The 12,059-nt window shown below is 40.7% G+C and overlaps 1 protein-coding gene across 1 annotated transcript; it reads left to right on the top strand.

The window, feature by feature from the left end:
* Nucleotides 1-2,214: 2,214 nt before the first annotated feature.
* Nucleotides 2,215-9,312, top strand: errfi1a (ERBB receptor feedback inhibitor 1a). Its single transcript, XM_008408582.2, has 4 exons — nucleotides 2,215-2,424; nucleotides 5,590-5,800; nucleotides 5,961-6,037; nucleotides 6,148-9,312. Exons 2-4 carry the CDS (start codon nucleotides 5,646-5,648, stop codon nucleotides 7,206-7,208), a joined length of 1,293 nt encoding a protein of 430 aa, XP_008406804.1. The 5' UTR covers nucleotides 2,215-2,424; nucleotides 5,590-5,645; the 3' UTR covers nucleotides 7,209-9,312.
* The last annotated feature ends 2,747 nt before the right edge of the window (nucleotides 9,313-12,059 follow it).

Here is a 12,059-nt window from a genome sequence, read left to right on the forward strand (position 1 = left end):
CTCGTCTGACAAAGCCCAAGTATGAGTCATGAAGCAAAGAAACCAAAGAAAAGGCAGACAACTTTTTTTCCTGAGGAGGGTATATCCTCTCTGACACAAGATCTGCCATCTCAACCTCTCATCGGGACTGCCTCTGGCTGCGGCGGCTTATCTTACTCCCTGACTTAGTTTTTTCCCCCTAATGACTACCTTTAAAAGGCACTTCCTGTGAGCAGTGACATCACAATGAGGTTCAGAGGCAGGGAGGGGTCGGGGGAAGTGAAGGGAGGAGAGATCACTTGGACATGAAGCCTATTTATGTTTTTGGCGGCACATGGAAACCAGCTCACTTGGAGATTCACTGAGTAATTCAAAATAAAATAAAAACAGTCTCATAGCTTTATTACATTAACCATCCACTTTTTTTTTGTTTTTTATCTTTCTCCTACCCAAGCAGCCAACCCGAATCCTGTCATTTGTGCTCAAATACACTGCAGGTTCCACCTCTTTTCACTTCGTTGGTCACAACTTGTCCGGAGGAATTCGAAAAATGTGGCTGAAATTATAAAAGGGGATTAGTGAGTGTCTGGTCCGTGCTAGGGCCAAACATGCAACAATAAGCCTTTTTGGGTTTGGAAGCAGGGGAAGCAAGCTGCAAAGGATTCCCAAACTCAAGAAGAGAAACAGCCTGTTCTTTCTCTTTCTGCACAAACACACCTCTGCTTTTCTGCCTCTATTGATTCCACTTGTTTGTAGCCATTGTGTCACCGTGTTTGCTTAGTGTGCATGTCACTGTTGGGTTTGTTTAGCCCAGTTAGATTACAGAGTTAATGCAACACCACTTATGGCCTAGCAGGGCTAAGTGGCAGGAGATGCTAGGTGGGACAGACAGGGGATTTAAAATTGTGCATATGCTAAATTAATGAGACTAAACTCTCTCTGTGCTGCCGTGTTCAGAGGTCATCATGTCTGGCGAGTGGAAAACAGGTCTGGCTGAAAGAAAATACAGAGGGAGAAGGAGGAGAAAAAGAACTGCTTAGCTCAGTTAAGCTGTCAGAAATGTTCTGTGCAGATAAATGTGTTTCTTTCTGCCTGCAGCCTGTGTTATCTTGCCTGGAGCCATCCCCATTATCACGTCTGTCTGCCTGTGGACCTGTGCTCCTGCCTCTGCAGCCTCCTTCTCATGATTCTTTTTATTTAGGTAAAACAGAGCTTGCATACGAGAAGGTTTGAGAGGTATAACCCAGCACTGCCCAAACGTTGCATGAGGAATTTTAGGGGCACGCTTGCATTAAAGGTTTCTTGCAATCACACTGTGTTGCTATCATTTGTCACAAACTCAGATCTGGGAGCACCCTACTCAAAAGTATTCTAATTGCAAGCTTGCAATGGTTTAGTGCGATTGTTTGTGACCAGAGCAGAAGGACTTATTAAAATATGGCTCGTTTGATTCATCTGGGAACTCTGACCCAAGAAGAAGACCCACCCAAAGTGAGCAAGTTCTGGTTGCAGGTCAGGAAATTTGTGTGATTCACTCATTTTTTCTGTGCTAACTAACACCAGTTCAAGCAGATAATGTATGTCTTTTCCTTTTAAAAATTCAAACATCAACATGCTTACAAGGTATTATGTGCGCCTCTTGTTGAATAAGATAGAAACCTATCAGAAGTGCCAACTTTCTCTATGTTTCACACGCATGCTGAACTTGAGGCTGCTTTAGATTTCTCAGAAATAAATTCTACTTCAAGGAGGGTTTTTATCGTAGTTCCCGCTGGAAACAAAACCAGACTTGCAAGTACAAATGGAATGCATCATTTGTTATTAAAATGAAACTTTAAGTTAGACGTTTTTCTTCTAATGTGTTTTTAAACCTACCTGAAGTAGGTTTAAGTGCTCTTCAGGTGAGCAGGAGACCCTCACCATTCACAAAGTTTGCATATTCAACAGGCCAGTTCCGAGCTAATCATTTTGATCATGCAGCAGCCAGATTCTTCACAATGGAGATGTAGTCTCTCAGCTTATTGCATGCAGGTAAAATGCACTTCTAAAGAATTACCTTCTAACTAACTAAATATCTAAGTGCACACCTAAATGTTGCCCCATGCGTGGRTTCAAGGGCGATTCTTCAATCAATATGCAAGTGACGTGCAGCCAGATGATTCTGGTTAAAAAGAGGGACTGCGCCTTTAAGAGAGGCGGAGCCTGCGTGTCTCTATGGTGTGGAGCTTACAAAACATTTCTCAATACAACACTGGAGGGATCTAGAACTGTCACAGTGTAGTCGGAGCGCCGCCAACTTGCAGGCGTCCTGTTCTTAATGCATCAGAAATCTGAAGACTTTACAAATTCAAGCTAAAACCCGAGAAAAGCAGCGGATCGTTATTTATAAGGACAAAAGGACTGTTTGTGGGCCAGTCAGCGAGGGAGACCAGAGGAGTTACTTAGGTGAGTCCATAATGTGATATTTATTTTTTATTTTTGCTTAGGGCACACTTGATGCAACTTCAGATCACACTTATTGTTTGCTTTATTTTTCTTTTCTATCTTTTTTTTCAATGTATATTTTAAATAAAATAAATTATCTAATCCAAATAGGAGTTTCTAATTACAGTTCTGACAGATAAGCTAGAAAAATTATAAGCAGATTCATAATCATGTACAACAATTAAAAAAAAAAAAGAGTGAACAATCACATTAGTGTCGCATAAATTGCGCGTTTAATTCAGGGGCTGCAATATCAATTCCTGATATGTATCCCACCTACACATGAAAAGGAAATCATTCATTGTGTATCTTCACTGTGCTTGCCAAATATCTGTCCTCTGCGTTGTGGCGTGAGTCACCTGGCTGCTACAGGGCTTTTAACCATTATTATCTCAATCCGGTAAAGCGAGGGGGTGTGCGCGCTGTTTGCTTGCCGCACAGGTAGAGCGGGTATGGTTGCTCGGAAACTGCTGCAGGGGTGTCATGAGCGGGGTGTGAACCGCTGCTTTCAAGCTCTGACTCCGACTTCTAGCTTTTAAAACCAAAGGGAAACAAACTAATGCACCACAGTGTCAATTTATTATTATTATTATTATTATTATTATTATTATTATTATTATTATTATTACTACCCTTTTAAGCAAGAGTTTGTCCAACTCTACAGCCATAGAAAAGGCCCACACTGTCTGGTCAGAAGGTCAGAATTAATTGACTGAAGGAATTTCTCTTGAGGAGAGGGGGTACATCATTTGTTTAATCCTGTTGCCTGTAAATGCGCCTGTGGTTAGCTGCCAGAATGGACTGTCTTTGCACCTGTTGCAAGAGGAAGCGCAAGCCTCAGGGGCTTCATTATCGAGGATCATGTTGCTTCCCGTCTCCGCCGAACCGAATCGGCAGCCCAGGACATGAAGAGGGGGGGGGCTGGGGCTCCTGCATGCCTTGTTGGGCAGTTTGGCTTGTCTCGACGGCCCTCGTGCTTCCTGTTGTTTTAGAGCTTTGTTTCTCAGCAGCTGTCAGGTCAGCACATAAATACATGGCTCAGGAGACCCGAAGCCGTCACAGCAAAGCCTGCAGCATAGGCAAACCTTGCAACTGCTTTGCACCCAAACGAGCACTTCCGGAAGGACAAGCCTTCAAAAATGCAGCAGTTGAATACAAACTTGGCAAAAAAATCTTTACAACTTGGAAGTATGCTAACAGAGCCATAAATGGTGCAAATTAAATCGTTTTTTGCTGCGTGTGTTTGTGAGCTGGGGTCAGATGCACGGACCAGGGTTTTCCTGGTTTTGTTTGAGTTTGGCCAATTTCCGTTTGTTTTACATTATTAAAACAAATATAAATAAATACAATCATGAATTTAATGAACTAGGAAATTAAATAAATATATTTTTTCTCTGTTTGACCTCCATTGATCAGAGCTAATCAAATCAAACCTGACGATTCAGATTTCTCGTCGATTTAATGTTGCCTCTCTGTCCCTTAAACAAAGAGTCAACTTCCATATCTACTATTTACATTTTATGAAAGTTGCAGCTATAAACTATTTAGAAGCACTTTAGACAGCTTGCATGTCATAAAATCAGCAGGACCAACAGTTTGGTGCAATTTCTGCTGGTGAACATATTTATTTAGTGTTACAGTGTTACAGTGCAATGCTAATATTAAGTAGCACAGCTACAATTGACACATTTTACTGGTTCTCCAACTTGAGTCAACTTGTTCAAGTCTTTTTCATATCTGAGTTTTAATGCACCACAGCACCACAGTTATTTTGCAGAATACACCATAACTATATAGGAACTATATCTGCTTCTCTTGTCCAGGCTGAGGTTGTTTGCTCATTGTAGCTGTTAGGAGGGACATAAACAACAATTAGGACATTTTTTGATGGTTATTTGTGGACAAAACTTTAACCCATTTGCGATTCCTGTGGAAAATCCAGCAATAATCTTCCTTAAAGTCAGAACTGCAACAATCCAACATGGCTGCCAGGCATAGAAAACTTCTCTACAAGTTGTAGGTGTAAACTATTTGTTTGGTTTTCTTGTGGTTGGTTTATTATCCCATTAAGCAGGTGACACAATAATTAAACTCTCTGTGTATTAATTAATACGCGTGCAACCACAAAAAATGAAGAAAAATGCAATAGTATTGTCCTGCATCGTTGCTGGTAGGCAGATCTAAAATGATTTAAACAAGAACCTACTCAAGCTCCAACATCCAAAGCAAATTCAAACTCAGCTCGATTCTGATAGACCCAAATCAGATTCTGCTCAGGACCTCATACAACCTCAGCGTGTTTGTCTGGAGCAGAGCAGGTTCTGCTGTTTTTGTGAAAAATGGGGGGGGAGGGGAAAAAACTGACTAAGTAAGTCTTGATCTGGGATTTATCTGTGATGACTTGCCAGATTTTTACAACAAACCGTAAACTCTCCGCAGCAGTTTCCAAGCACAGCTCTGCTTAGACAGTGACACATGTAAATGTAAGTTCAGTGTCACACAAAAGCCAGATCAAATTTTGCTCCCAGCGCTCACGGCTGACCCCAGAAATATCAATACGCTGCGAGGTTTCCACCCCTCTGAATATTGTATTCATTGTTTACTCAGGCCTGACACATACTTGACGCGACACACACATTCAGGTCACTTGACATTCGGAGTTCTTGCAACATCCAGTCTATCTGCGGTAACAGGAGGAGCCCCTTATGGCTTCCTATTCAGGAGGAGCAGGATTGCGGCACTGGAGCGTGGCACAGTCGAGTTTTAAAATAAACTAGAACCATTGTGAGGTGCAGAAAAGAAAATTGAAAGTTGGCTCTGGCTTGTGTAGGCACCAACAGTCTGTAAAACATACAGATCGGACATAAAAACTGTTTAATTGGTATTTTTGTCTCTTTCGGAGTAAAACTACAACACCTGAGATAAGCATTTCCATGATTATTCTTTTCAAAAAACAGAACAAGCGCCAGTTATTCAACAAAGAGAATATTTCCTAGTTAAGGATCTTGTCAGTCATGAACTGCTTGACTTTTTGTGTTGGGGTTTCCTCTCCATCTTCTTTTGCTGTCAGTCTTCTTCATTCCACCATCATCCTCCTCATCCCTGCCTTTTGTTTGTGTTTTTCAGACAGAGGAGAGAAGCAGGGGCAGCCGGCCGGGTGATCTGAGTGTTTCCTCGCTTTGATGCGATCCGACTGTGCCTGGAGCATGTCCACAGTGGGCCTGACTGCCCAGGAGATCTCTCTTCCCACAGAAAACCCCTTCCTCCGGGGCAGCTACTGTCACAGCATGGCTGGATCCAAACCGTCCTGGAGCTACCACCAGGAACCCATACACAAGTAAGGGTTTGGGTCTCGAAGTTCATCAGGGCTGAGGCACGTGTGACATGTTGAGCAGAAGCAGTTCAGGCTCGTCTTGGAAGAGTTGTAAACAAAAAAAATAAGATGCTTGTGTGATTTGACGTTCTGAAATTCTAAAATATATTGTTTTAATTTACAGTTTCTACTTTATGATGGACAGCCATGTAGAATCGAGCTACCGAACTCAGCAGAAAGCGCCGCCCCAAAGCCACGAGAGTAAGTGGATGTTGTATTATGCTTTATTTTTATTTAGTTTTAAATATGGAGTTGTAACCCATCTTAAAGCCTTGTTTCACTGATTGTTGTATTATGGTTTTCCTCAACAGAGCCGAAATACAGTCCCAAGTCTCAGAGTTTTGCTCAGAAGAAATGCCTACCCTCCCATTTGTCCCTGTCCCACGCCATGGAACCATCCAGCCAGAGTCCTGCAGATGACATGCAGAGGCTTTCTGTCAACGAGAACAGTCCACCTCTAACGCCAGTCAGAGTTTCCAAGCCCCTGCCACCCATCCCACCACAAACGGACATCTCCACTGAGCAGGCTGTGGATCATGAGGTGGAATCTTTCACCAGCACAGATGAAAGCTGCCGCCTCGTGTCCAATGATGACCAGTATTCCAAATCGTCTCCTTTTCGATGTGGACTCTCCCACAGGAGGAGCTTAAGAAATGTTGGGGAGATAAACTATGCTTATTACGACGGCCCTTTGGGGCCACACACCCAGCAGCACTCCCAACCCCAACCCCAACCCCAACCCCAACCCCAACACCAGCACCAGCACCATAACCATCACGCTTATCATCAGCAGGAAGCGCGACAACAGCATGAACAGCAACGACAGGAACCACCAGAGCACGCGGCCTGTCCGCGACCGCAGGACAAAGCTCAAAGGAAGCTACGGCGTTCTCACTCTGGCCCTGCGGGCTCTTTACACAAACCTTCATTTCTGCGCCTCTGTCCAAAACGTTACACCAATGGTTCAGACAAACCAGAGGTGCCACCCCCAATCCCTCCTCGCATGGTCAAGACGACAGAATCGCGCCGCTGGTCTGCAGAGGTCTCCTCTGGGGCTTACAGCGATGATGATAAACCACCCAAGTTGCCCCCAAGGGACCATTTTCCCAGAAGCATCTCCCGCACCCCAAGTCCAAAGAGCCTCCCCACATATCAAAACGGAGTCATGCCCCCAACTCAGAGTTTTGCACCGGACCCCAAGTATGTTAGCTGTCGGTGTTTTCATAGACAGAACAGCGAGGGCTCTACATGCACCGTTCCCATCATTGTGAAAGGCGACAGCAACACACATTACTACATTCTGCCTCAGCGGTCTTCGTTTGCAGATTCGTCCTGTGACTGCCACACCAAGAGAAAAGTAGATCTAGTTTAGTTTGAGAGGTTTTAGTGGAAGGAGAAGGACTGTACATGAGCAAAAAATAAAAACGACAACAAAACAAACAAACAAACAAACATAAAGACTCGACAAAATAGTGAAACCAGACGCCAACAACAGTCAAACTGCTGCTTTTTACAGTTTTTTTTCTTAATACCCCCATGTATTTTTTAACTCACAGGGTATGTGTGCACTGTATACAGTTACTGGTAATGTTGAACAGCTATCACAACTAAGATGCTTCGTCAGACTAAGGATTGTGATCAACATTCAACTTTGTAGAGATTATTTTTGATATGATTTTATTTCATGACATTCATTACTGTACTGTTTTATTTTTTTGTTTGTTTTAGTTGTCATTGACGATGTGGTACAATCAACAGGGACAAGCGGGCCTTGCACCCTATGTGCTCAGTGTTTTGTGTCTGGAATGGTGGGGATGTTTTTTTATGTAATGCACATGGGGCTTTCTGTGATGCTGCTTTTGTATCTTACAAGGGACAAAAGGTCAGTAAATGTAAACCATGTAACACTTAATATATGAAGTTTAAACCCCATCCCAGTGAACTTTTTAATGAAATGAAGGATCCTAGATATCAGTGTGATGTTTTATCCCAACATTGACGTGATGTAGTTCAAGTTCTACTCGTTCTGTGTTTTCCCCCACATGGCACGTTGTTTCTGGTAGCTACGCTTGTTTCCAAAGGAATCTTTGGTGCAGCTTATATGGAGAAGTTGTCTGTTGATGAGAGTATTTGTGTCTGTGCATGTGATTCACAATCGTTTAGTGGTGGACTTTCTGCAATATGTAGAGAATTGTCAACACAACCTGTTACTGTGTGCCGCTTCTTTTTTTTTTTTCTTTTTTTTATGCACACATTCATTTATTTCCAGTCTGTGTCCAGGTCTGTCCAGGTTGCACAGTAGTTGTGTTCATGCATCCGTACTGAAGTTTCCTCAAACTGTTAGAGGAAGCAAAAGTTATTTTTGTTTCTGCTCAAAAGTTGGACTTTCCGAGATCTCAGTCAGAAAGGGAACAGAAATGCCTCAAACCAATATCCAATATCGCTGTCGGACATGTAACACATAGTGGAAAGTGTGGTTATAAGCTATTTGTTAGCACTTCTGAGAGTGTGTGTTGTATTAAACCACTGGCATACATACTTATTTTTATGAACATGTTCATTTTAGAGTTTGCTTAAAAAGGAAAGGAATATATTATTATTAGTTGTATTGCTCAATCCCACAAGCTTTCCTGACCTTTTGAATCTGCTCAACACGTCATTCACTAAATATGACTTCCAAGTCAAACTGAGCTGAGCATTACGTTTGGTCACATTCTGAAAAAAACTATTACATTTTTCAACTCATTCAATATTTCCTTTAAATTGCCCAAAATGGTTTTAAAATATTAAAGATTAGACCCCAAGCTCAAGATGTGACCTAACTTTTGACCTAATATTCATAAATAGATTTGAAATCGGGCAGATCTGCGATAAGGGATGTCAGTCCAACCAGTTAATACAGCGACGGTGCAGGATTCGGCCTCTTGCCTGCCTGACACCGACTTTCCTGTTCTGCACACGCATTCCTTGCTTTACGTGATTGCAGTGGGTGTGGCCTGAAAAGACTTTGGCTGCTGGCAGCCAGGAAGAACGTATGAGTTTTATTGTTGTAGATTATTCACCAAGCACCCGGATGTTGTGAAAATTGTAGCACATGTATTGAAGTAACCCCTTCGGTATCAAACACGGTGTTCAGTTTTTGGGAAACATAACCTTTGAGGTCAGTCGGTCATTGAAGTCTACTCCCTCTATGTCCTCCTCTTCCTCACCACCCACAATGTTGCTTTTTGACCTAAATGTTTGAAATGTTTACATCACACACTATTTAATCTTAAGGTATTCGTATGTCTTATGAGAAATGATGAAACTAAATGAAGACTAGTATATCAAGAAATAACTTCTCTGCTGTGGTTGAAACAAAATGCACTGGGAGAGTTCAGTATGCTTTGTACAGTATTTAACGATTCCATTTGTTATTATGAATAGCTGAGACTTTTAAAAGAAAGCCAAAATAAAATGACTTATTTATGAGCTTGCTTCAGTCTTGTTTCTTGAATCTGTCAGCGTGAACTCAGTAGTTCCTTTCAGCTGTTTGGCCTGTTTTATCACCCACACGCCCTCATGCTGTGCCTTATTGTGACTGGCCTCCATCCAGAGAAAGAAGAGCGACAGGTGTAAAATTTTCCTCTTCCTGGTTAAAAAGCAATTTCCTCCTTGCACGACTGCTCTCCTGTTCCCTGTCAACCAACTTTGCACACAAAGGTTTTTTTATACACTTTCACAGTAATTATTACTTTTTACTCTTCTGTTGAGTCCAGGTGGCGAACACGTAGAGCAAAGTCAAATATCCCCTAAATAAGCTGCAGACCAACTGTTGTTAAATTATACTCAGTTAAACCTTTCAGACAGGTACAACAATTTGTGATTCTCTAGATTAGGTGTTTTTTTATTCATTTATTTTTGCAACAAAGGGTGGCAGCTCGATCTACTCAGGCCACGTACAAACCTTTTCACCTAGTTCACTCAGGCAAGCTTGAGCACCGACAAAGGCAACCAAAGAAAGGCAGATTGCTTGTTTTAAACATCTGCTGAACTGGAAATGAACAAGCGAGGTTTGAGACAAGCATCTGAATTCACAAAGTGGCATCATTTATAGTAAGAAGGAAGTTTTTTTTTTGTCTGCTTTATTTTTTTGTAGATATTTTTAAAACTTTGCCCAAGGGATATTTTTAAGAGTAAATCATTTGGCATGTCACTCTATTTCTGTCCTCTTTCTGTTTCCTTATTTTGTGCTCCAAAATTGGTCAGGACTTCCTGCCTTTCCTTACTAAGCTGTTTTCAGAGTAATTAACTTCCTGTGAGTGAATTTACTTCAAGCTTAAGACTTTTATTCTGACCTCAAAGTTCTCGCTAATTGTTTGACTTGTGGAGCTTGTTCTTTGGATGAAAACTATTATGAGGATCCCAGTTACAGATTCAGCTATTGTTGCACTCCCTCTGCTGGCTGTCTTGAGCAAGGCATGCCTGTGTTAAAAAAAAGAGTTGGATCTAATCATTTTAAAGATTGAAAATGTATTCATTTCATTTATTCAATTAAAAATGTAATAGACATAGATTTCTTTAGCAAAGATGAATTTATTTCCAGTGTTTATTATAATTTGGATTCTCATGGCTCACAGCATGCCAACCCTTATTCTGCTCAGTCCAGCTGAAACACTCCTGACATTGTCTGTAGTTCAGGAGTGGCTTAACTTGAGGACTACAACAGTGGCAGGGTATGTTTGTTTGTGGTATCCATTTTTTATGTGCACCACACTTTTTTCTTCCACACAACTTTACATGAATATGTTTGGATTCAGTTCTTCGTTCCTAACATATTTAATAAGGACCATTTGGATGTGATATTTCTGATTTATTTTTTGTCATTCTGATTCTGAGTCAACTGGATTCAAGCCCTGGCCTGGATGTTCTCTCTGTATGCTCCTCTAGTACTCTCATTATAATAATAATAATAAAAAAATGGGTAATAGGTTATTTGGCCATACTAAAACAGCCAATAAATCAGAGTGTGTCTGTAAATCAGTGTGTGTCTCTGCATTGCCTGCACAAACAGGTGACCTGTCCTGGGTTTAATCCGCTTCTTGCCCAATGACGGCTGTACAAAGATGTGACTCTAACTGACCCTACAAAGCTACATGGGTATGGACAATAGATGGATGGAGTAGCTAAAAGCTATTAAAATATACTGAAATTAAGACTAACGGTGAAATTAAGACTAAATGTACAGTACAAGTTTCACTTTTCAAACCAAGTTTCTGCAAAAAAAGAAGCTTTTTGCATATAATTAAAATTTAGCAATACTTTCTATATGAATGAAATACATACAGAAACAATGATGTTCCAGCATTTCCCCCAATTTATTTTGGGAATTGTATAATAATCCAGGAAAATTACATACAAAAAAGAAAGAACAAAAGCTAATTGATGAGAAATAATGATCTATAGAGAATTGAAATGTGAAATAACCCTATATATATTAAATATTAAATTTGATTCCCAAAACAAAAAGAAAGTAGAGTCTGTTTACACTCTTGTAGGTAACATTTAACTTGAACCATGTGCACAACTCAGAAATCCAGATGAATATCTCTTATGTTTGCTTGTATCTTCCTTATCATTTGCTGTGGGAGGGAGACAAAGTGTTGAATATTTAACCCAACATGAAGAGCTGGTGGTTAAAATGTATTCAAGTCAGGGCGCCATATGAAAAAAGACATTTAAACTGAAGGTAAATAAACTAGTCAATATGTTTCCAGTATGTGAACACTAGATGGAGACAAAGCTCATTTGTCTCCATCATGTATTTATTTATTTATTTAAAAGGACAATAGATGATTGGGAAAATTTGCATGCACAAAACGTGAGATTATTGTCCAGGGGTTAATTTCCATCTCTAGTTCCACTGACAGGTTGGTGTTAAAAGACAAATAATAAACGACAAGAGAAAACAAATATAAGTCTGTAAAAAAGAAAACAAATAATGCAACTCGCCCCCTCAAAAACAAAAACATAAACTTAACACTGAGGCAGTGTGTAACTAGCTAAATGGCAAAATAGTTTTTTTCTGAAATCAGGAAGCAGAAACGTTTTAGATCAGATTTCCAAGAGCTCAGATTGTTGCTTCAAACTTGGAGCACCTTCAAATCACTGGTTTACATTAAATCCTATTGAAAATGAAATAAATGATCAGTTACTCTCCCTCTTAATGTCTCCCTGTACTCAT

Source organism: Poecilia reticulata, linkage group LG5, assembly GCF_000633615.1.
Source record: "Poecilia reticulata strain Guanapo linkage group LG5, Guppy_female_1.0+MT, whole genome shotgun sequence".
Classification (NCBI taxonomy): domain Eukaryota; kingdom Metazoa; phylum Chordata; class Actinopteri; order Cyprinodontiformes; family Poeciliidae; genus Poecilia; species Poecilia reticulata.